Below are 24,406 nucleotides of genomic sequence, written 5' to 3'. Positions count from 1 at the left end.
TGTATGTGGCTGTTTTGCCTCCCTATCTGTCCATGTACCACTTGCGTGCAGCGTCTACGGAGATGAGAAGAGAGCATCAGGTCCTCCGGAACATGAGTTTCAGATGGTTGTTAGCAGGGTTATGAGTGCTGGGAACCAACCCCAGATCTTCTGCAAGAGCAGTAAATATTCTTTTTTTTTTTTTTTTAAATATTTTATTATGTGTATGGTGCTCTGCCTGCAGGCCAGAAGAGGGCGCCAGATCTCATTACAGATGGTTGTAAACCATGTGGTTGCTGAGAATTGAACTCAGGACCTCTGGGGGAACAGCCAGTGCTCTTAACAGCTGAGCCATCTCTCCAGCCCGCAGTAAGTATTCTTAACTGCCGTCTCTCCAGCCCCCATATATGTTCTCTTAAGGGAGCAGGCATGCACACGAGTTAACACTGGCAACAGAGCCAAATGGCCCATAAGTCAGTCTCCCCAAATGCTGTGCTGACTGGGCAATGCCACAATGTACTAGCATGCCACCGTTTCTCTGCGCTGTCAAATAAACCGACAATTCAGTAAATTTAGGAGGAAAATTAAAATATCAGACTTAAACTCATTTCCTGGACCCTGGCAGACATAACTGGCCCAAACCTGAGTTTGCACCTTCAAGCGTGCTGGAAAGCAAGACATCCTTTTGTAATTCTGGTTTCTTATGGTTTCATTATAAAGGCAAACATTTGACAAGGCTTTTGGGAGAAAGATTCACAAACAAGGAAAGAATGTCAGAATTTTCAAGGGGCTTTGATTAAAAAAACAAAAAACCTACTCATAAAGCCTGGAGTGTAGCATGCCATTCTCCCATCCAAGTACTAACCAGGCCCAACCCTGCTTAGCTTCTGAGATCAGATGAGACGGGGCGCGTTCAGGGTGGTATGGCCGTAGACAGCATGCCATTCTCATAATGCCGGCACTCAGGAGGCTGAGACAAGGGGACTGCCATGAGCCTGGAACCAGCATAGTCCTCTGTTCTGAAAAATAGAGCCAGGCAGCAGTGGCACACGCTTTTAATCCCAGCACTCAGGAGGCAGAACCAGGCTGATCTCTGTGAGTTCGAGGCCAGCCTGGTCTGCAGAGTGAGATCCAGGACAGGCTCCAAAGCTACACAAAGAAACCCTGTCTCAAAAAAACAAACAAACAAAAAAAGGGGGGTGGGGAGGTGAGCATGGAGTAAGAAGAAGAAAGAAAAATTCTCTCATGCCCCCTTCCTAGATGGTGGTCCTTGGAAAGGGAAAAGGTTCGGGAGCACTGGTACTCCTGGAAATACTTAGTACCCCCAAACATATGCAAGGGCAAGGGGTGGGTAGGGAAAACCAAGGCAAAGGAAAGTAAATGAGAAACAAAGAAGTCACAATCCACAGCTTAAAATAATTAGAATTCTCAGACTGGTTTTTATTTCTTTGACTTTTACAAAACAATTGTTTAAAATTTTCTCACAACATTGTTATGCAGATACATAAGTAACATGTGGGAGGCCAGAATAACACCTCTCCAACAGAAAGTCCCGGATGTCAACATCCCAAGTGCTGGGTGCCATGGATGACTTATTTCTCACCATCAGAATCCCCCAGGTTAATCACTTCCGGGTTTTCCATCTCAGTGTTCTCAGTTTTGGGAGCGGCTCTACCTGAATCGCCTGCTCAGGTTCCGAAGGGGCTTCGCCTGAACCATCCTTGTATGGCCAGGATTCCAAATACGACCTAGAAGAAATGTAAAAAAATAATAATAATAACAATAATAGTAAGTGATACACAAAAAGAGATGTACCCTTCAGAGAATAAGAACTTACTGAACCCTTTTTTCAGAGGGCAATAGAGTTGGAAGTGATATTAGAAACTTGTGTGTTTGTTGCTTGCCGATGTCTTTAGGTTGCTTGTACTGGGGTGGGAGTTCATTTTAGCATCATCGAGGCTCAGTCTGCATTCGTTCACAAACCACTGAGGGACATCTGGCCAAGAAACACCAGCTCCTGCTTGAATTATTTCCCTTGCAGGTTCTGCCTTAGGAACTGTGGCATAGGAAAAAACAAAAACAAAAACAAAAAAAACAACAACAACAACAAAAAACCCGTATTTTTTTTTCTAGACCCCAGAGTGTACAGAAACCAGGTAACTGAGCCCTGAGTTCATCAGCCCTGTCCACATTCAGGGATTAGTATAGTGCATCATCCAGTGTCATGGAGTTCCTGACCCTGAGGAAAGACCATAGACTCAATCCAATTCTAATTAAAGGATTTATTGATTACTGCTGTCAGGACAACAGTCTCTGAGCCGAATTTGAGGTTGCCGTGAGAAGGGATTGAGGGAGGGATTTTCAAAGGCGAAACCCACAAGAAGACCTTGAGCATCCGCACAAGTGAGCCAAGAGCTGATTTACTCTACCGAGATTAGGTAGTCAAGGCAACCCGAATGTCCGCATAAACAGGTTACAGAGCCAAAAAGCAGTTAGCCAAAACATAGTAAGCAGATGGTCACGGCTTTACATCTCAGTGGGGGTGGGGAGGGGGTCCCTGGGTCAGGGTTACTGGGAACTTATCTTCCAGGGACTGGAGTCAGAGACAAACGGGTAGTGGGTACCAAGAGGGATGCCTGGCATAAAGAGGAGTCCTTTTAGCCATCACACCAGTAAATGAGGAGGAAGAGGAAAAAATAAGTAAATGAGTCTTCCAGTGACTCAGAACCTACCGAGATTGGAGGAGACAAAGCAAAGATAATGAAGAATGATTGCTATGTGGCATGGTGAGGAAGAGTGCATCTGAATTCCTAAAACAGTTCAGTTTTTTGAGACGGGATCTCACTGCTCAGCCTAGGCTAGCCTCAAATTCACAGTCCTCCTGCCTACGCCTCCAGAATTCTGGGATCCCAGGCACACTTCCTCGCCACGCCATGCAGGGATAATTGCTAGCCAGGCAGTAGACAGGTCCTCAAGTCCCCGGTCCTTCCTCCATCCTGCTGCCCCTACCTGCTCCCACCACCCCACAAACTTCAAAAACACCCCGGCAGGCCTCCACCTCTCCACCCTCCTGGTCCGACAAATCCCTCCATTCCAGTTAGACTCTTTAGTCCCTCGCTGGCCCCTCAGCCACCTCTGTCACCTTCCCCAGGAGTCCTCCCCACTTCCCACATCCTCTTGACTTGTTCCCTTCTTCCTGGTGACTGTCTCCCTCAGTGAGAACCAGCCCTAACCGATTATAACTCACAAACCCACTCTTGGGTCTCCGCTCGGGTTCTTGTCACTTGGCACCCCTGGGATCTTGTGTAAACTACTTAATGCCCTGGCTTCTCCGTTTCCTTATCTGTAAGACAGAACTAAGACCAGCATCCCCTGGGGCTGGGGAAATAGCTCAGTCATTAGTGTCTGCCGCATAAGCATGAGGACTTGAGTGTGGACCCCCAGCACCCACATAAAAAGCCAGGCGGAGCAGCATGCACCCGTCATTCCAGCACCGGGGGGGACTGGAGACAGCTGGATTCCTGGAGCATTGCCTGGCAGCCCGGACAAGCTGCTAAGCTCCAGTTCAGTGAGAGACTCTGTCTCAAAATACAACACGGAGGGCCAGCAAGGTGGCTCAGCAGGAAAAGGTTCTTGCCGCACAAGCCTGACAACCTGAGCCCAATCCCCAGAGCCCACCTAAAGGTGGAATGAGAGAACAGGCACCACAGAGCTGCCCTTTGACCCCTGCACACAGGCTGTGATGCACATGCCCATATGCACACATCACACACCCATAAACAACGTGTTTAGAAGGTGGAGAAGAGTTGGAGAAGGCACCTGGTAACAACCTCTGGCCTCCACGTGTCCAAACCCCTGTGCATACACCCCCAGAAACACATACATAGCACACACACAAAGGGTAGTACCTGCCTACAAGGACTGCTGAGGTGCTGAGGTGTTGATGCACTTAAGGCTGAGAACAGTGCCCGGCTCATCATAAATAATCCATACACACAAGCGGTCACCGTTACTGTCTCATGACAAACATGTTCAAGATTCTGTCACTGCTGCTGTGATAGTCTATCAAGCAGGACACGTGTTTGATTTCCCTTGCCCACCCTGTCCCCAGCGCCCCCTGTCTCCCCCTTCTCGGCTCTCCTGGCCCTGGCCCTGGGCAGCTTGACAGCCCCTCCCCGACAAGTTGGTCTTCCCAGGCACTCAGGGATAGGTCTTGCCCTGTCCTGTCCTGGCTGCTATCCTCACCGCCCCCCTCCCGCCCTGTGGAGCTCAGTCCCTACTCCTACATCTTTGCTCCTGGGTCTCTGCCTCTCCGAGCTCAGGGTCTCATCCTAGCCATTTACGGGCGCCCTGCCCCCATCATATTGACAGGTCTTTCTTCCACACCTGCTCCTTCTCCTGGACTTCTCCAGTGACTCTTCCTGGCCTCAGACACCCACACGGCCACCAGGGACCACCAGAGACTGTGGATATGACTGTCCCACTTGTAGTTTGAACGTTATCACAGAAGATGCTCTTCTGGGCTGTTTGCCGTCTTCAAAGGGTCTGTACAATAGTTATTAGCCACGGTGCCTGTGGCCAGTGCCCCTTCCCCTCCAGACCTCTGCTTTTCTGTTCCCTGTGCCTGACATTTTCTCCCCCTCCCCCTGGTTAACTCGTCCTGGCCCCTGTATACAGACAAGGTCCCTTCCTGCAGGGACCTCTCTGACCCTAGCCTGGGGTAGCAGCTCACTTCCATGACCTGTGCCCCAGCCAGATCTCTGCCAGGCAATGTTAGCTCTTCTGTCCTTGCCACTGACTGGAAGTCTTGGGATAACAGCTGTTTCTTTCATTCTTGCTCTTTTGTTTTGTTTTGTTTTGTTTTTCAAGACAGGGTTTCTCTGTGTAGCTTTGCGCCTTTCCTGGAACTCACTTTGTAGACCAGGCTAGCCTCAAACTCACAGAGATCCACCTGCCTCTGCCTCCCGAGTGCTGGGATTAAAGGCATACGCCACCACCGCCCAGCTTCACTCTTGCTCTTTTTCACCTAACAGGGTGGTTAGTTTAACATCAACACTCAAAATACAGTTGCTGCCTTCTCTGCTTCCTGCCCACCCAGAAGTACCTCCTCCACCACATACCACCAAAGTGCATGGGACCCAAGGTCCGTGGACTGAGCCCTCTGAAACTGTGAGAAAGTAATTCTTCCCTCCCTTTAAAAAAGAAAAGACAGAACACAACTTGGCCAAGTGAACTGACAAGCACAGAAAAACGAATTCATTGTTGACCTTCTGTTGGATTAAGTAACAGCTGAGAACATAAGCACAAAAACAAGTGATTCTCGGGGACCTCTATTCAAAGGAGAAAATAAAAGCTTCTCAATTAGTGTTTTCCATCACTCGACGTGAAAACACTGGCTCCCCGAGGCAATTTAATACCAACAAACAAGCTGAATGGGAAAAGTGATCATTTTGTAAAACTCATTCCACACAGCAGGCAGCATCTATTGTACCCAGCAAAGGCACATTCACATGAGGCTCCAGTGAACATGCAGCGTCCCTGCAGCCAGAGCTGTCCAGGAGAAGGGGACTGGCCCTCAGGGACAGGAAGTGGAGGGGGAACTGACATTCCCTTTAGCACCATTCTCTTGTTGGGTTGACTTAATGTAACAGATATGGCGTGTGGGCTGGAGTCCGAGCTCGATGTCTTCATCAGTGTTCAACTACTGTGAGGAGACGCCACGACCAAGGCAACTCTTATGAGGAAAAGCATTTAATTGGGGCTTGTTTACAGTTTCCCATGACACACTTCCCCAACAAAGCCACACTCACTCCAACAAGGCCACACCTCTTAATCCTTCTCAAGTAGGGCCGCTCTCTGATGACCAAGCAGTCAACTACATGAGCCAATAGGGGCCATTCTTATTCAAACCACCACCTTCTACTCTCTGGCTCCCATAGGTTTGTAGCTGTGGGAGTTTCCCTGCAGACTTTACAGCAGGCAGGGATAAACAAACAATTGATCAGGGTGAGACAAGAATGAAACTCAGCTCAGCCTGGTTTTATTGTAACCAACGCTGGACCAGGACTTCTAGCCTCTGGCCCAGATCATAGTACTTTAGCCATATGTGAGCACAGCACAATTTTGGGGGAAAAAAAGCATTCAGATAACAATTAACTCAGCCCCATGAGTACAACAAAGCTTAAGACCTGTTTACACTGAAGCTCTTAGCAAAGTACCTATGGCTTCGTTGGTAAGATGAGTTCTTGTTGACTTAGAAACAATGTTCAAGATAAGGGAGAATGACTGAGGTAAGCACATGCCTGTGGGTGTCAGGACTGTCCTGGCCCTAAGATAACATAGAGGTCACTTAGGCTGTTGTAAAGCACAGGTGACATCACTCATAAGAATGGGTTTATGGTCTAAAAACAATGCTCCAGATTTAGGGGGATAGGGTCTTGGAGAAGTAAAAACATAAATTCTGGGAGATATGAACAGAGCCTCTCATCAGACAGCAAAGGATTACCAGGATGAGCAGCTACATGCCTCACTCAGTTGAAGATGTAAACTGTGTGTTTAACATTCCTGGCTTCTCCAGAGCTTATCTGTGTACACAAGACATTTTGCCCTCTACATGTAGCCATACCATAATGTAAAAATGCATTTAGTCCAACGTCAAAAGTCCCCATAGTCTATCAGTCTCAACACTCTTTAAAAGTTCAAAGTTTATTCTGAGACTCGTGGCAAAGACTCTTAACTGTAACCTCCCACACATCAAAACCAAAAGGCAGATAGATCACATACATACTTTCAACATATAATGGCACAAGATATACATTTCATTCCAAATGGGAGGAAAGAGGACATAGTGAAGAAATACTGGACAAAAGCTACACCAAAAACCAGCTGGGCAAACTCCAAACTCTGCATCTCCATGTCTGACGTCAAAAAGCTCTTCAGAACTTCAACTCCTTCTTTGTTAACTGCAACACACCTCTCTCCCTTGGGCTGGTTCTACTCCCTGTCAGCAGCTCTCCTTGACAGGTATTCCATGACTCTGGCATCTCCAACACCTTGGGGCTGCCAACACAATCCAGGCCTCACCTTCACAGCCTCATTTAATGGCCTCTATGGGCCTCCATGCAGGGACACCTCTGACATATGCCTGGCTCAGTGGCTTTCCTTAGCTGCAGAGGGAGATTCCACAACCTCTTTTATTATATCCTTGACTCTAAAGCCAGAATCACGTGGCTGAAGCTGCCATGTTCTGCTGCTTGATGGGGCTGGAACTTGGCCCCTCATTCAAATACATTTTCATCAGCTTTCTGATTTTGATGGTTCCCTTCACCGCTTAAACTTTCATTTAACTCCTTTTCAGGAGTTGGAAGTTTAGCTGGGTGGGGTCTTGCCCTGAGGTCACCACTCCCTTTATTCCATTTAGCATTAGGCTTTTCTCTAAATTTTTTATCTCCCTGAGCACTGGACTTAGCTCCATTACACTTTCTGGTGCTCCTTTTTTCCTCAAACTGTACATTTTGATCTTCCCTTGCTAAATTTGCTCCTTTTCTTTATAGATATGATTTATAGAGTAGCCAATAATAACCATATGACATGGTCAATACCAGGCTCTCTTGAAATAGTCTCTGCCAACATCATTAATCCAAAGCTCTTCAATTTAGCCTCAGGCAGCCATGTTCTTCACCAAAATATCACAAGAATGGTCTCTACATCACTTATTTTCTTCCCATCTGAAACCTCTTGAGCTGGACCATTATAATATACATTGCTCTCAGCAACACTGTCTTCCACACTCCTGCTAACATGGCCCATTAAGCCCTACTTAAAATGTTCAACTGCTTTCCTAATCCAAAGTCCGAATTCTGCCAACAAGCATCATAAACAGGTCTGTCACAACAACACCCCATTCCTGGTACCAACTCTGTTTTAGTCAGTGTCCTATTGCTGTGAAGAGACACCATCACAACAGCAACTCTTATGAGAGAAAGCATCTAATTGGGGCTGGCTTACAGTTTCAGAGATTTAGTCCATTATCATCATGGTGGGGAGCATGGTGGCACACAGGCAGACATGGTGCTGTAGAAGCAGTTGAGAGTTCTACATCCAGATCTGTAGGCAGCAGGAAGAGTGAGACACTGAGTGTGGCTTGAGATTTTGAAACCTCAAAGCCCAGCCCCAGTGACACACTTCCTCCAACAAGGCCACACCCCCTAATCCTTTCAAATAGTGCCACTCCCTTGTGACCAAGCATTTAAATAAAAGAGTCTTTGGGGGCCATTCTCTTTCAAACCGCCACACTCTGTCTCCTTTATGGTGTGAGACCTTGGCTAATAATTATTTTCTACAAGTCTTTCTCCTTGCTTGTAAACAGAGGAAACAGTAGTATCAGTTTTATATAAAAATTAACATCGGCAAAGCACTTAAAACTAAGCCCACATGAGTATCTGTTAAATGAAAGATCCTTTTTATTCTATAGCTGTTAAAATGCCCTTGCAAATATCCTTCCCTACAATTATTTAATTTTTTGTGTGAATTTATAGCAATTTGCTTTTATGGATTTGTCTGTCTTCTTTTTGTGAGTTTGGTTCCTCGTTTTAAAGAACATTTTTATCTCCCTCTTTGCCTCTTTTCCTCCCTCCCTCCCTTCCTGTAAGAAAAAAGTGCTAGCTCAAAGGAGATGTTTTCACAAAATCCCATGCTTTAAAATGGGTGGTGGACTTTCTGAACACCTTCTATGTACATCATGTGGCCCATATTCTTTCTTTTCCTACAAATAAGTTCTCTCAGTCTTACTGAACTTCAAACTTGCATAGCTAACTTTATTCCAGTCTGTTCTAGAAGCTATTAATGACTTCAAAATCGCTTGGATCAATAAGAGCTGGGTACTTACTGTAGTGTTTTCTGAACCACTGTAATTGTGGGCATCAGTTTTCACCAACATGGTGTACTGCTTAATTCTCATCTCCTCAGCACTAGGCAGTTATTGGCAAGGATGACCAATTTTACTCGATTCAGCTGATCATCTTCATGATTTACTTTCTACCCTAGCATCATATACTTTTCCCTTTCATAACAATTTTGAGCTTAGAGGTAACTCACCTCCTTTATCATGTGCTCTGTGGCCACCACTTTCCTTTAATATTTAAATACAAGAGGGTCCCCTACCAAGGGCAGTTGCCCATGGATCCAAAGAATGTATCTAGAAAAGCAAGCCACACTGACCAAAGCTATTTCTCAACCTCAGAGTCAGCTGGTTAAAGAGGCTGGGCTCCAGTACCCCAAAGAAGCAGACTGTACTGAGCATTTGTTCCTGGGATGTGGGTGCTACTCCAAAAGGTCATTGATTCCCAAAAAGGAATTCACGTACCACTTGTGTGTACAAGATGACACTGATGAGTCTCAACACTTTGTTTTCTTCTGAGATCATGCTAGTGTATTTTACAAAACTCTATTAGTATGGAGTTGAAGAGAAAGTGTAGTTAATAAAATGTTACCTACACAAGCACAAAGACTTCAGTTTGCTCCTGAGAACCCACATAAAAAGGCTAGAGCATGTTTGTCTTCCCAGCACCAGGGAGGCAGAGATGGGTAGCTCCCTGGGGGCTGGCTGCCCATCCAGCCTAGACTACTTGGTAATACCCAGGTCAACGAACGATCGCACCTCAAAGATGGGTGGCTCCTGAGAAACACGTGAGGTTGACCTCTGGCCTCTGCACACATATGCACACACGCACACATACACAAAGTGCACATGCACCTGCACACACATACTACACACGTACACAAATACATTAGTAGTCAGGCAAGGAGAAGGGGGTTCTTGGGGGGGAATGTGAGATGGGATAATTGATAGATGTGAGGTGAAGTAGGAAAGAACAATGGAATGAATAAAAGGCCACATCCAAGTGTTGTGCTTGATGTCATTGACGTATCCTTGACTAAAAGTGTGAGGCAGGAGGAGGACCGACTTTAAATCACTGACCAGCTCCAAAGATATCCAGACAGAATAGTCATGAGGCTAGCAGCAACATGTGTCTGCAGCTTGGAAGAGAGGAGAGATCTTAGCAGAGTGGAGGAGGGGCACAATGGAATCTTGGAGAAAGGAGCAGGCAGAAAAAGAAGTGTCAGAAGAGACCGAGAAGCGTAGAGGCCAACTGTAAAGAGAGGGTTTGGAGGAAAGAGACCATTATACCGAGTGTCCCAAGTCCCTGGAATGGCAGGGTCATGCACCACCATACCTGCCCTCCATCCTCCCCAGCTCCCTGTTCCTCCTGATGGGAATGGCCAGGCAGAGAGAGATGTGATCCACCCACCTTCCCAGCCTTTTGGTTCCTCCATGTGGCTCTGAGCACAGCTGTTCTCACTCTCCAAACCCAAGCCAGCAGCTCACATTGCCAGGGCCACAAGAGCTCCAGAGGGAAGCCTCATCCATGGAAGGCCCCTCAAGGGCACCACAGACTCTTTGAGGGAGCAGGCAGCCTCCAAACTTTTCCCAGAGCAAGAGGCCCACTGTGGGAGTGCAGAGGCAAGGGTTGAGCTAGGTAGTGAGACGGAAGCCTGAGAGGCGACATGGGGCGGAGCTCCTTCTGCTGAAATGCTGGTGGCCCCAGGCTAAGAGCAGAGTGGAAGGAACAATAACTCAGAGGAGCTGAAGACAGTAGGCGATAAAACCACACCCACCTCCCTACTTACCCACTGTGAGCTCTCATGTTTCAAGAAGCCTCCATCATATAATGATTATATTGGTACAAAACAGAAATGGCAGAATTGAGTGTCCTGCCTCTCTGTGATCCCACTCTCTATTGGCTGCCCCACCTCTCTGCTATCCCAGTGTCTAGGCAGTGATAAAGATCTGTGGCAGGAAGATCCAGACTTCGGTGAAATGCCCAGTGAGAGGCATGAGGATGCTTGCCACTCGGGACACCACGTTGCTGCTCCCCACAGTCAAGCACCTGAAAACACCAGGAGAATTAAGACACTGGTAACAACAACAGCGGACAAACAGAGCAAAGGGGTGCAGCGGGTGAGAGATCCACCACCTGCCACCCCCTTCTCACTCTCCCTGAGAAATAATCAAACTCAGAAACAAGTCAAAACCAGCTACGACTTCTACCTTCATTCTGTGAAACAATTGTGTATGTGAGCACGCATATAAGATAAGAAAGGCATAAGCCATCTTTAATCTGCTATTTAAATGAAGCCCATATGTATACAAATCCAACTTAATATCAAGGATCAGACACATTTGCTTAGGGTAGAGTATGGTAACTTGGGAGAACAAAATATTTGTCTATAGTCTGCTCTATTCATGTTAAGCAATATCTTTAAGATTTTTTTGTTTTGTTTTGGGGTGTGTGTGTGTGTGTGTGTGTGTGTGTGTGTGTGTGTGTGTGTGTGTGTGTGTATGCATGCATGCGCACACACCTGGGGAAGTCAGAAAAAGCAGGTGTTGGATCTCCTGGAGCTAGAATTATAATCTGAAGTGGTTAGGGTTAATGTACAGTTTCCCACCACAGACTCAAGGATTTGACTCAGGATACAACTCAAAAGGGTAATATAAGGGCTAACGTTAACCTGGAAGCCCCACTTGCCCAAGGACAGATCACTTCCTGGAATGCTGGGGGCTGTTGTTCATGTAAAATAACAATCACATCTTTTCACCTCAGTAAACAAGGTTGGTTGTCCCCACTGCACAGGTGTGCTTGATCACACATAGGTGGGCAGTATGTAGGCAGGAAGTACGTCAGGATGTATGCTTGTCCCCATTGGACAAAGGCAGGAAGTACTGTAGCCTTGTGGGTTCTGCCTTTATGAGCATCTGACTGACTTGATTCATCCCCATTCTCTGGGAGTCCCAGGTATGGATGTGGCCAGTGTTTATCTTCCTGGCCAGTATTTAACAAAGCTTGCTTTAATTAGACAATTGTAGATTTGGTCTTTCTCCTCACAATTTTCAGGTTTACCACAGTGAGCCACCTGATGTGAGTTCGGTTCAATGCTACAGGTCAAATCCCAGTTCTCCCATATGCTGGAAGTCATGGTCTGAACATGAAATGTCCCCCACAGGCTCATGTGTTGGAACACCTGGTCCTCTGCTGGTGGCACTGTTTGAAAAGGTTATGAGCTCTTAAGAAGTAGAGCCTTGGAGGAAGTGTGTCACCAGGGTAGGCTATGAGGTTCTATAGCCTGGCCCCCCACCTCCTTTTGCTCTCCCTTAAGGACTGTTGATGTAATAGGACAGGCCAGCTTCATGCTCCTGCTTCCAACCCTTTCTCACCAGGATGGACTGTACCCCAAGCCCCAAATTATAAACCAAAAATAAACCCTTTCTCTCTCAAAATGGATTTGTTGGGGGATTTTACCACAGCAACGGAAATAAAACTGATACCAAGCATCAGGAAAATTGGTACCAAGTGTTGGGACCATTGCTGTGTGAGCCTGACCATGTGGATTTTAGGTCTTTGTTCTATGAAGGAATGCGGGAGATTTTGGAACTCTGGGCTAAAAAAAAGCCACCGAATGCTACAAGCAGAGCCTAATGGGCCATTCTAGTGGGAGCCTGGAAGACAGTGATGCTGAGAAGTGGAGAGTGGAAGCTGTGCTGGGTGGTTCTGTGTGTCAGCTTGACACAAGCTAGAGTCATCAGAGGAAGGAGCCTCAGCTGAGGAAATGCCTCCTTGAGATCCAGCTGTAAGGCATTTTCTCAATTAGTGATCAGTGGGGGAGGGTCCAGCCCATGGTGGGTGGTGCCATCCCTGGGCTGTTGGTCCTGGGTTCTATAAGAAGGTGGGCTGAGCAAGCCATGGGAAGTAAGCCAGTAAGCAGCACCTCTCCATGGCCTCTGCATCAGCTCCTGCTTCCGGGATCCTGCCCTGTTTGAGTTCCTGTCCTGACTTCCTTCCCAACTTGCTTTTTTTTTTGTCACAGCAATAGAAACTCTAAGACAGATGCCTCGCTCGGGAATTCAGGGGAAAATGAGAACTAACTATTCATGTCCTATTTTAGCAAAGAATCTAGCTACATTCTGGTTATGTTCTAAGAATTTACATGAGACCAGATTTAAAAATAACAGACTAATACCATGACAGCATAATATTGAATCTATGGAAGGTTATTATCGATTACTCTTATGCAGATCTGTAGTTAAAATGAGCAATAAATAGGGCAGAAAGTAATAAAAAAATGTGCAGCTTAGAGAGGAAAATAACTCTAGCAAGCTTAAATTTGCAGCCAGGGCATGTACTGAGAAAGAGGCTGTATTAAAGAGAAGCCTTCTGCTCTTTTGGGAAACAGGAAAAGCACCATCCAGGGCTTGTGAACTGGGGGCCCAAGAGCATTTCTTCTCCTGGAAGGCAACTGCCGGGGAAGTTTTCAACCAGCTTCAGCACACAGAAGGTGCTGGAACTGTGGTCTACAGTGGCCATTCTCAATCCCCAGCTGGAAGCAGAACTTGTCAGTGTTCTTTACATGATTCTGACTTTAGAGGCATGGAAGATGCAAAATTGAGAGAGTCATGAATTCTTCCTCCACAGTTTTCAGAGAGCTGATAAGGTCAGGCAATGTATGCCAGGGGCAGAGTCCCTGGGAAGAAGCCCTGAGAAGCCACTGCCTGGAGAAATGAAGGGGAAGCCTAGGTTACAGTGATATTGGAGAGGCCAAAGCTGTGGAGTGTCTGCCAAGGCATGCTGCATACAGCGGGTGGGACCAGCACGAGAGAAAGAGAGGGGTGTTGTAGGCAACAACGCTGGGTGAGTGGATCCACCTAAGCTTTTGAAAATGAATCTCTAGACACTGGACCCGAAGCTACAGGATTTGGTGTTTGCTCAGCTGGATTTCAGGCTAGCTTTGGTACAATCTTTCAATTCACTGAGAAGGCCAGGCAAATACCATGACAGGCTCCTAATAACTCAGTTAAAAACTAGGCTTCAGTTCCTGCTTCTTGAAACTGGACAGACAGTTTCTGAGGAAGTCATGAACAAAGGGCAATCAATCACCAACATCTCCCTGGCCCCCCAAAAGAGATGCGGGGAACTGAACGTACCAGACCTGAGTCAGCCCTCCCAGCAGCTCAAGGTAATAACCGAATAAGGACAGAATCTGGGACTTGTCCATACTTGCCCCAAAATGGTAAAACTATGGCCTTAGCCACCCCCTGCTAGCCCTAACCAATCAGGAAGGTACTGATATGGTTGCCACTCACACAAGCCAATCCTAGATAAAATGACCTCACTGCCTTTAGAATTCCTTTAGCTGTATATAAAAGGAGCCGGCAAGCTTCTCTTGGGGTTGCTATTTTGCCTTTGTGTCAGATGTGTGACTCCAGCATCCTGGAACTCTTACTCTTGAGATAGTAAACACTCTTGTTGATTGCCTACATGGATGGTGATCTTTTGGGGGACTTCTCTAGGCCCTAACATTCACCATGCCTCAATTTCTCCCTTTGGGGATAGGAATATATACTTTATACCACCATATATTGGAAGTAGATAATTTGGTTTTGTTTGTCTTTACAGTGGGTCAGAGTTGAGAGGTTACCTTGAGTCTCAAAAGAGACTTTGGACTTTTAAACACTGTTGGGACTGTTAAAGACAACTACAGGGACTTTTCAAGTTGGACTAAACACATTTTGCATCATGAGATGGCCATGAGCATTTTGGGGCCAAGGGAGGAACGCTGTGTTTTCAATAGAAAACATCTCCTGTGGACTCTTATGTCTGAACAATTCATCTCCACCAGCTTGTGGCACTGTTTAGGAAGATAGGGAATTTAGGAGGTGGAGCCTTGCTAGGCAAAATGTGTCACTGGGAAAAGCTTTGAAATGACGCTAACACAGATGCTCTACCACTGAGCCACATTGCCAGCCCAACAAAGATTGCTTTTAATGTGCATCTTTCGAGTCATTGGTACTGCGGGCCTGGCTGTTCACGTTTGTAATCCCGGCATTTGGTGAGGAAGCTGAGGCAGGAGGATTGCCACAAGTTTGAGCCTACCCTGGGCTATAGTGTGAGACTCTGTCTCAAAGGACCAACAACAACAAAAGTCAATGGTAATTTATCTTTTCCTAGGTCATACGCATTTGTAAGTGACTAACTTATTTAAGTGTGACACTCTTCTGAGAATTCACACATATGCAGTTTCACATGCAATCTTAAGAAGTTCAGGAAGCCTACAGAATTTGTTAAAGATGCCTTGTATTAAATATTCATATACTGGGTTCTCCTCCTCCCTCCCCTTCTTTCTTCCCTCCCTCTGTCCCTCTGTCCCTCTGTCCCTCTGTCCCTCTGTCCCTCTCTCGCTTCCTATCTGTCTGGCTTATTTTTGAGGAAATGTACCTGTGGCTGTAAACTAGCCAACTAAATAAAAATGGTCTAAAAAAATACCATCATATACATAATGGCAATGCCAACCAACATGGTTTGTTTGGATTGCCATCTTTTGGCATATAATACACATTCTCTCAGCAGATATATACACTGTGAACAGATCTGGAACTAGGGGAACCCATGGCGTCCCTCCCCCTCCCACCCCACCCCACCCACCACCATCCCAGGCTGGGCAGAAATCATCCAAGAGCTCAGAGGCACCCAGAGGCCACAACCAACCATGTGCCCTGTTATATAGAATGCTATCGTCTCTGCACCGTCAGGGTGCCAGCCTAAGTTGGCAAGTATACAACCCCCCTCTGTGCTGTCATGCCAGTGTCCCCAATGTTCTCTGCGTTCTATCCTGCCTGCTGTTGGGTAGCTGCACAGGGCTGCCACTGTCCTGGTGTGATTTGAGAGGACTCCCAGAACCCCTTGCCCTGAACACTTTCTCCTACTCCATTCCTAAAGTTCAGAGCAAGCAGCTCACCCCTTGCTAATGCCCAGATCTGTTTCCACAAATGTCCTTGCGAATCTCCACTGAATGGCAGAGAGGGTCCAGAAATGCAGAGCTGAGTTCCTCGTGTCTTTGGCCAAGAACCTGATCTCATTTGAGTCTCAGCTCCACAGTGTGTAAACTGAAGACAATGGTAGCGAGCTCAACAGAATCATTTTGAGGAGTAAAGAAGGTGTGTTTGTTATTATATTCACACACACACACACACACACACATACACACACACACACCCCAAACACTCTAGGTGACCTGGAGGGAAAAGGAAAGCCCACATCTACCCTCAGATAACTGGGCTAGTGCACAGTTATTTGGGAAGCTAGTCTGCTTCTTTCCCCGCATGGTAGCAGGGCCTCTGCTAAGTTTCTTTTTGGATTTATGTCTGTCCACCTGTTCTCTACCTAACCACCTAGCCATTGACCTACAGCCAGAACAGTGCATTTACCCAATCTGTCATGCCCTGACTTTCTCTACCCACAAAGGCAAGTAGACATAGCCAGTTCCTAGAGAAAGACTGAGCTGTGTCTAGACTAATACATTTTCTAGGATGGTGTTGTATGGACTTCTCTCTAAAATCAATTTCTTTCCACACTTGTAATGCATGGCAGCAACAGACTCACGGGCAGGGTACTACTAGGCAAGCAGTCAGCCAATGTCCTTTGCAAACGCTAAATGTCAGGTTCTCCTTCATTACCAGTAAGAGTGGCTTTTCTATAGGCTAAGAAATAGACTCACTACAAAAATAAATTTTTCCTTAGAAAATAAAAGCTTCTTCCAGGTATCATGGTACATGTCTGTAATCCTAGTACTCAGAGGGGTTAAGGGAAGAGGAATATAAGATCAAGGCCAGCCTGGACAATTTAGCAAGACCTTGTCTCAAAATTAAAAATGAAGGGGGAAAAGAGATTATGGATATAGCTCAGTGGTAGAGTACTTTTCTAGCAGGTGTGAGCCTCTGGGTTTAATGTCTATACAGAAACAGAGGGAGGGAGGGAGGGAGGGAGGGAGGAAGAACTACTCAATCAAGTGGGTGATAGTAAAGGTTACTTAGAGGATTTGGGGGAGGACTGTCAACAGGACTATTCTGTATCTTTAGAGGGGAAAGTGGGGCACAGGCCTCTCATGGTATTACTGTAACACCAATCCCTATTTAAACTTTAAAATAAGATGATTCTGCAAAAAAAAAGGTTGGAAGATCATTGGAGAAAAGACCCTTTCCTGACATCTCAGGTTCCCACCTGTGTGTCTGGCAGCTGATGTGTGACGTCTCTGGCCTCAGTCATCCTATCCAGATACTACGGGCTGCAGTAAGAGTGGGAGTCGCAGGATGCACCCCTGAAACCTGCACATTCTCCTGCAGGGTGCTGGCTGGTCTTACGTCAACTTGTCACACAAACTACAGTCATCTGAAAGGAGGGAGCCTCAGTTGAGAAAAGGACTCCATAAGATCCAGCTGTAAGGCATTTTTCTTAATTAGTGACTGATGGGAGAGGGCTCAGCCCACTGTGGGTGGTGCCATTCCTGAGCTGATGGTCCTGGGTTCTGGAAAAAAGCAGGCTGACCAGAGGAAGCAAGCCAGTAAGCAACACCCCTCCATTGGCTCTGCAAAAGCTCCTGCCTCGAGGATCCTGTCCTGTTTGAATTCTTGTCCAGACTTCCTTTAATAATCAACAGTGATATGGAAGTGTAAGCCAAATGCACCTCTTCTTCCTCAAGTTGCTTTTAGGTGATGGTGTTTCATCAAAGCCCTCGAAACCTGAAGACATGACAACCCAGAGCAAAAGGAGCTAAGACAAAAGGAGACTCCAGCACCTGACCAGAACTTCCAAAGAACCTGTGTCCTTTATGTGGCACTTTCGTGGGAAATGGTGGAAGAGTCTTTCAAGGTCCAGAAGGGCTTGGACTCCCGGATCTCTGAGACAGTTTCCAAGAAAGCAAGAGATAACTCAGAATCACCTGTGAACTTCGTTAAAATCCTGCTGTCCTGGAGTGCCTGCAGGTGTAGCATGGAGACCCAGGACTGAGGGTTTCTATCAGATACCTCAGAGGTTCTTACAGCTTGGGGATGTTCCTGATGAGGTCATCTCAGGGAGCCAGGGACATGTTGTCAGGGGCTAAACTGTGTCCCCTCAAAATGCAGGTGCTAAAGCCTTTACCCACCCCCACCCCACATAATGTCTTAGACTTTGGAGACAAGGTCATTAAAAAAAGAAGTTATGTTAAAGTAAGGGGTCCTAATTCAGTAGAACTGGTACCCCATAAGATGGTGGAGAGTCACCCACAGCTTAGACCTTGTGAGGACATGGTGATAAGGTACAGATGATAAGCCAAGAGTGGCCTCCAGTATCCCAACACTTGGATCTGAGACTACTGAACTATGAGAAAGTATCTATTGTTTACCCATCCTAGAAAATGCATCAGACCACCATCAGAACACTGAGAAACACATCTGAGGAAAGCAGCCTTGTGTTACGTACAGAACCAGCAGGTACCTATTTTATTTGAGATTTGGTGTTAGGTTAATAGTGTTACTTCAAGCCAGGTGTGGTGGTACGCGCCTTTAACGCCAGCACTCACGAGGCAGAGGCAGCACAGGTGAGCGAGGCTAACAAGAGGCAGAAGACCATGGTGTTTCTTCTTCCCACCTTCTTCAACCAGATGCACATGAAGAAGTAGGCAGGGATTTCCACAGCACCTGTCACTGAGCCGAAGAGCGCTGTATGAGACCACTGCCCAGACACACGGTCACCCCACACGTCAGCCCACCACCCAGAAGGAGCCGGCAGCCCACTCCCTGCTTCCAGGTTTTTACACACTGGGGTGAGACAAGTGTTTCCTGTGACTGGTAGAATCCACGGAAGCCTTTTATGCCGCCCGAGGAGCTGAGCTCTCTAGGACCCGGCGTGCTGCAGGTCTGGGCTCCGGAATGAACGGAGAAAGTGCAGAGAACGGGATTTCTTGTGCTGGGCAGAACTGGGAGGGAATGGTTTGGATGTGTAATTTCGAACAAGTAAAAATGGAGGGCACAGTTTGTGTAAGACCCCTGTCGTCACCAACAAGCCAACTGTGTTTAAGCACCCTGATTGCTACCATCTGCCTCTAGTCATAAAAGTAACACAAGACCAGTGCTACAGTAGTTCTTAGCGTGGGGTGGGGAAATCAAACCTGTCCACCACGGACAAATCCATCTCAACAGCTCCACGCATCCTGAAGAATGTTGGCGTTAGAGCCAGTCGTAAAGAAGGTCAAGACACTTCCTCCTTTATGTTTTCAACAGTGCTGTCTCTCACTTCAAAACTACTATTTTGTGGCACGATAAACTTGTAAACTTAAAAAATAGATGTGATTTAATTTTTTGACAAAATTAAAGTAGTAAGCTGCTAACTAAATAGGAACTGATTACATTAATAACAATCACTTAATATGTATTTTTTAAAGATAGGGTCTCATGCATCCCCAGGCTAGCCTCAAACTCACTGTTTAGCCAAGGATAGGGTGACCTTGACGTTTTGATCCCCTGCCTCCGCCTCCTGAGAAATGAAAGGACAGGTCAAGCCACCAGGCCCTTACTGATGTAGTGCTGGGCATGGAACCCAGGGCTTCAAAGATGCCAGGCAAGTACTCTACCAACTGAGCAATAGCCTGAATCCCCATTTATCAGATTCGAAACTGAAGGTAAAGCATTTTAAAATCTAATAGTCCCGCCCTGTGGAGTGGAGTCTTTGTCTTGGATCTCTCTTTACTTGGCTAGAAGGATGAGGAAAAGCCTGAACCCACACATTTATAGATCCATTCATGCACAGGTCCTTACCTTAGGGAATCAGAGCTTGACTCTTGGACCCCAAACAGGAAACTACCGGATCCAGCTGTTCCAGGAAGCTTCCCAACCCCCTCCCCCCCCCCCCCCCCCCCCCCCCCCCCCCGCCCATGTACACTGCACCCTGGCTTCTGCGGCTGTTTGCTGCCATTCTAGAAAACTACATCATTTCTCAAACTGACATACAGAGAGGAGTGGGCTTTTCTTATAGACTTGTAACATTGGCCCCCAAAAATGTACTTCTTAAAATGATTTCTTCCATAATTCTTGCTGAGTGATAAACAAAAATAGATATGTCATCAGGGTACTTTGATGAGAAAGTATGATATCTACATATAAAAAGGTAAAAGCCATATTGTCCTGAGGATATTATAACACAGCAGTCCACACCAAAACAACCAGTGCAGACCAAATAGAGAAATACAAATTTTTAACATCTCTCTGGGTCTCCCCACCCTACCCATTTAGCTAATGTTTGGTTATCCTTGGCGTTACAATGTGCCTTTAGTTATAATCTAAAGTCACTCTAGCTTTGACTAAAAATTAAATAAACATAACAACAATAATAGTTGCAAGTAATAAAGTTCTTTTTTACAAATTAAGGGCATTTGGAAGGGCTCAAGACATGTTATATCAAAAGAAAGGTGACTTACTCGGAACAGTGTGTTGTAAGAGGATTTCATTCACGCCAAGCCATGGAACATTTATGTTGCATACGGAGGTAGGATGCATAGAATGAGAGCTGAGTGTGTACAGGCCAAACATTCTAGAAGTTATCTCTGGGAAGAACTACAGGCTAGGGATGAAGGAAGGAAGAAAGCAAGGAAAATGGGGAATTAAAAACAAAAAAAGAGAGAGGACCCAAGCCCTTGTAACTCTTTTCCTTTTTTCAGACAAATATGACACTCATCCTATGGTATAATGACACTAAAAGATATCCCTACCCCCATTCCCTGTCCTCCTAACCTCTGGAAACAACCAATACATTTTTTCTCCTTGGCCTTTTTGGGAAACTTCATCTAAGTGGAGTAAACAGCACATGGCCTTCTGTCTGTCTTATTTAAATTGGCATCGTGTTCTCGTGATTCACCCGTCACAGCGTGAATTTGTACTTCATTTCTTTCTTATAGCTGAGTAATATTCCCTTAGGTTTTCTATTCCTTGGTGAGCACACACTTGGTTCTTTTCATGTTGCTCTGAGCATTCCTGAACAATATTTTTCGAGAACTTGCTTTCAACTCTCCTGTGTTTATTCACTCCGTTTGACTTTTTGTAGAACCGCCAAACTGTTTTCCAAGATGGCTGCCCTGGTTTTACCGCCTCACCAGCAATGGGAGGCACCATTCCTCCACATTCTCACCAGTGCCTGTGGGTTACCTGTAGCCATCCCAGTGAGAATGAACCAATATGCCACCATGGCCCTGTTACATTTTGCTAATGATTCATGATGTTGAGAACTTTTTCAAGTGTCTATTGGCCATGTGTACTTATTCTTAGTGAAATATTGATCCTGAGTCTCTTGTGTGGTTTTAAATTATTTTTTAATGTTGAATTTTAAGAGTTATGTATATTTTGCAAGTGCCGTGGTACACACCTTTAATCTCAGCACTCAAAAGGCAAAGGCATGTGGATCTCTGTGAGTTTGAGGCCAGCCTAGTCTACATAATGAGTTCCAGGACAGCCAGGAATATGTACAGAGACCCTTTCTCAAACCCACCCCACAAGAAGAGAATTATGTATATTTTGGATACAAAATTCTTGTCAGATATATGATTTGAAAATATACTCTTGCCTGTGTGTGATCCTTGGCAAATAGTTTTAAGGAGATAGATATAAATATGGATGTATGTATTCTGATCAGTAGGTTTACTTGGGACAGCAAATGAAATACAATTACAACAGGAAACTGTCATGGCCATGGCCTTTGTGTTAGTTAAGGATCCTATTGCTGTGATGAAACATCATAACTAAAAGCAAATTGGGGAGGAAAGGGTTTATTCTACTTACACTTTCATATCACAGTCCAGTCAGAACAGGAACTCAAACAGGGTAGGAACCCAGAATCAGGAGCTGATGCAGAAGCCATGGAGGGGTGCTGCTTACTGGCTTGTTCCCCATGGTGTACTCAGCCTGCTTTCTTGTAGAACACAGGACTACTAGCCCAGAGATGGCACCACCCACAATGGGCTGGGGCCTTACTAGTTAAGAATCCTACAGCCAGATCGATATTATGAAGGCACTTTTTCAGTTGAGGTTCCTTCCCTTCAAATAACTCTAGCTTGTGTCAAGCTGACATAAAACTAGCCAGGACAACTGACCCCCTTGTCAACTTGGCACACAAACACATCACCATTAAGCCACAACCTTTCCTTTCTTGTTTATCCCCAAGATCTCACATTAGTATGAACATCATAATATAAAACATTTCAAATTTTAAAAGTCTCACAGTCTTTAACAATTCAGCCTCTTTAAAATCCAAAGTCTTAAAATTCAAAGTCTCTCAACTGTGGGCTCCTGTAAAATCAAGAGGGAAGATCCAGAGCACAGTCATAATCAAATCAAAGCAAAACCAAATTCCAACAATATAAATAACTCAAATATCAATTATCTGAGATCCACTCACAATCTTCTGGGCTCCTCCAAAGACTTGAGTCTCTTCTCCAGCTCCGCCCTCTGCAGCACACACAGCTTGTCTACTGGGCTCCAGCTGGCTCCACTCCACCACTGCTACTGTTCTTGGTAGTCATCTGCAGTACTGATAGCTCCAAAATGCTGGTGTCTTCTGCTGCCACTGGGCTGCACTTTCACCAATAGCCTCTCATAGGTTCTCCTCATGGTGCCCAGCCTCAACTTCTTTGCATGACCCCTTCAGTCCTGGGTGTTCAGCTGCCACTGAGGCTTCACTTTCACCGATGGTCTCTCCTGGCCCCTCACAGTGCCAAGCCTCAGGGGCTTTCCATGACCCCTTCACACCTTCAAAACCAGTACCACCTGGGCGACTCTTACACATGACCAAGTCTGGTTGCCAGCACAAGGTACAACCTTGGCCACCTCTGGAACACAGCTTCTGTGCACTGACTCTCAGGAAACACTTCCCAGACAATTTCACCTCTCTCTCTTTCTCTCACTCTCTCTCTCTCTCTCTCTCTCTCTCTCTCTCTCTCTCTCTCTCTCTCTCAACAGGATTTCTCTGTGTATCCCTGGCTGTCCTAGACTTTGCTCTGTAGAGTAGGCTGGCCTTGAACTCACAGAGATCCACCTGCCTCTGCCTCCCGAGTGCTGGGATTAAAGGTATGTGCCACCGGCCGGGCGGTGGTGGCGCACGCCTTTAATCCCAGCACTCGGGAGGCAGAGCCAGGCGGATCTCTGTGAGTTCGAGGCCAGCCTGGTCTACAAAGCAAGTTCCAGGAAAGGCGCAAAACTACACAGAGAAACCCTGTCTCAAAAAACCAAAAAAAAAAAAAAAAAAAAGGTATGTGCCACCACTGTCACGCAAGGAAGCTGGTCTCTTCTTAATCACCACTAAATTCTAGCTCCAGCTGACCAGCATCGAATACCCCAGCAAAGTAAAGTTTTGCTCTAGTGGTTCTGGGATCTTGTTAATCACAGCTGATTCTTCAGGCCCAGCTAACCAGCACCACAGAATCTTAATTCAAAATAACAGAAGGGCCCAGTAGAGTCTTTAAACTTCCTTCTGGAACTTCACAAAGCAGGCCTCCATCCTCACCACTCTTGTCTTCCAAGCTCCCACAGAACAGCTCACCAAACGTTAAGCACTCAATGACTTTTCTAACCTAAAGTTCCAAAGTCCTTCCACAATCCTCCCAAAAACATGATCAGGTCTGTCACAGCAATACCCTACAATCTTGGTACCAACTTCTCTTAGTTGGGGTTTCTATAGTTGTGATGAAACACCATGACCACAAAGCAAGCTGGGGAGGAAAAGGTTTATTCGGCTTACACTTTCCCCTCACACTTCATCATTATAGGACAGGAACTCAAGCAGGGCAGGAACCTGGAGGCAGGAGCTGATGCAGAGGCCATGGAGGGGTGCTGCTTACTGACTTGCTCCCCATGGTTTGCTCAGTCTCCTTTCTTATAGCACCCAGGACCACCAGCCCAGGGATAGCACCACCCACAATGGGCTGGGCCCTCCTCCATCAATCACTGAGAAAGCGCCCTGCAGTCAGATCTTATGGAGGTGTTTTCTCCAGTGAGGTTCCCTCCTTTTAGATGACACTAGCTTGTGTGAAGTTGACACAAATCATCCTGCACAGCTTTCCTTAGGCTCCTCAGCTTCCACACACATCAGTAGGGACTGCTGGCTGAATTCATGAGTGGAGTGCTTCCCAGTGCCATCTGAGACCTGAACAGCACCAGAAACTCTTTTAACTGTTGCTGATGAGCCCGTCTGCCATGCTGCCGATGTCTTCACTCTCTGCAGGAGAACAGCCACCTCTGAATGACCATAGACCACCACAGAGGATGACCTTCAGCTTCCTGTCCTGCCCACTTGCCTGCCCAGCCAGCACCCTCCCACCTCCTCCACGACCTAATCTACCTGGATCTTTTCCGTCTTTTCTAGCTCCTTCCTTACGGTTTGAATCTCTTCACCCTAAACGATAACCTTCTCTTGAAGCCATGGCGTCTACAGCCTTTACTTCGTCAAGTGACAGACAGACTGCACCGCTGGCTTGTTACCTGTCACCGTGTCTTCCGGTCCTGTCACCCCCCCTG

At 46.3% G+C, this 24,406-nt stretch overlaps 1 protein-coding gene across 1 annotated transcript in view; it reads right to left on the bottom strand.

Moving 5' to 3' along the window:
* Positions 1 to 10,810: 10,810 nt before the first annotated feature.
* Positions 10,811 to 24,406, bottom strand: part of Slc22a16 (solute carrier family 22 member 16) — a 36,718-nt gene continuing 23,122 nt past the window's right edge. The window contains 1 exon segment of the mRNA XM_052750682.1: positions 10,811 to 10,928. Within this exon segment, the coding sequence (XP_052606642.1) occupies positions 10,811 to 10,928 (118 nt within the window).

Source organism: Peromyscus californicus, unplaced genomic scaffold (assembly GCF_007827085.1).
Source record: "Peromyscus californicus insignis strain IS unplaced genomic scaffold, ASM782708v3 Scaffold_22__1_contigs__length_63687245, whole genome shotgun sequence".
NCBI classification, from domain to species: Eukaryota; Metazoa; Chordata; class Mammalia; order Rodentia; family Cricetidae; genus Peromyscus; species Peromyscus californicus.
The sequence above is the reverse complement of the archived record's forward strand: the minus strand, read 5'-3'. Positions and strand labels throughout refer to the sequence as shown.